The sequence below is a fragment of the Galeopterus variegatus genome, unplaced genomic scaffold (genome assembly GCF_000696425.1).
Source record: "Galeopterus variegatus unplaced genomic scaffold, G_variegatus-3.0.2 Scaffold8299, whole genome shotgun sequence".
NCBI lineage: Eukaryota > Metazoa > Chordata > Mammalia > Dermoptera > Cynocephalidae > Galeopterus > Galeopterus variegatus.
In genome coordinates, this window is record NW_007734410.1 from 92,561 (window position 1) to 93,651 (window position 1,091).

The 1,091-nt window shown below is 40.8% G+C and overlaps 1 protein-coding gene across 1 annotated transcript in view; it reads right to left on the minus strand.

Annotated features, from left to right (window-relative positions):
* Window positions 1-136: 136 nt before the first annotated feature.
* IFT22 (intraflagellar transport 22) overlaps window positions 137-1,091 on the minus strand; it is an 8,087-nt gene continuing 7,132 nt past the window's right edge. Inside the window, exon 5 of the mRNA XM_008592767.1 lies at window positions 137-975. Within this exon, the coding sequence (XP_008590989.1) occupies window positions 827-975 (149 nt within the window). The 3' untranslated portion in view covers window positions 137-826. The remainder of the gene's footprint in view (window positions 976-1,091) is intronic.

Here is a 1,091-nt window from a genome sequence, read left to right on the forward strand (position 1 = left end):
CAGTATGAGAGCTGACACAGGAAGGCAGAGTGTCCCTTGTTAGTCCTCAGCTGGAAACGTGCGTATCTGGTGATTCAAGCTTTTTTGCTACTCTGTGTATGTCTGCAAATAACCAAGAAAATGCCACAAGTATTGATTTGGGGTTACAAATAAATTTTTAGCAAGTAGATGAATTCCCGAATACAAAATCCAGAAATGAGGATCCACTATACCTTCATTTGGCATTGAAAGTACCCCAGGTCCCTCATTATCCTGGGGGTGGGAACACGTGAGATTTAAATCAGTTATAGAAAATGAAGGATCTACAGTTTTTCTTGCATATTCAAGATGTAGTTTTAAGTTTTTGACTCTACTATTATTCAGAAACAAAAGAATGGAAGCTCCATGAGGATAAGGATTTTTGTCTGTTTCATTCAGTGCCTCACACATAGTAGATGCTCAACCAGTCAGGATTTGTTGAGTAAGTCAAGGAATGAAAGTTACATTCAAACCAATACACATGGATTAAACTACTGTTGTATCATTGGACTGTGACAGTTACAATACCACAATTTTTGTAACTTGACATATGTGAAGGGGGGAAAACAAAACCTCAATTTTCCAGCTCTTTGGAAAGGTCTGGGGCCAAGGAATCAGAATTCAATGACAGAATTTTCTCAGTTGAACTAAGGACAGACAGTAGATGGTATGGGTCAACTCCCTCTAGCAGATAAGGAAAATTTCTTTTATAGCCACTGGCAGAAGAAAACATCAGTAGCTGGATGAGATTTCAGATCTGTACCAGGAAAGAAGTTGTTTCGTTTGGGGTGTGGCAGTCGCAGATGAATTAGGTAATAATTGACATCTCTTCCCTGTCTCTGCTCTCAGACACTGAGCTGATTATGCCTTTTAAGTACTTTATGAATTCCAGCCGGATCTCTTCAGGGGCATCCTCAAGGTTCGAGTACACCAGCTTCAGCTTGTTCAAGGGTGGTGCTTAAAAAGGAAGAAAATAAGGTTAATTAGGCATAAACTTGTCCTTTTTGAGAACGCTGCACCGCGCTCAGCCAGTGAGTGCTGTGAGCGCACCGGTCATCCCTATATAGGATCCG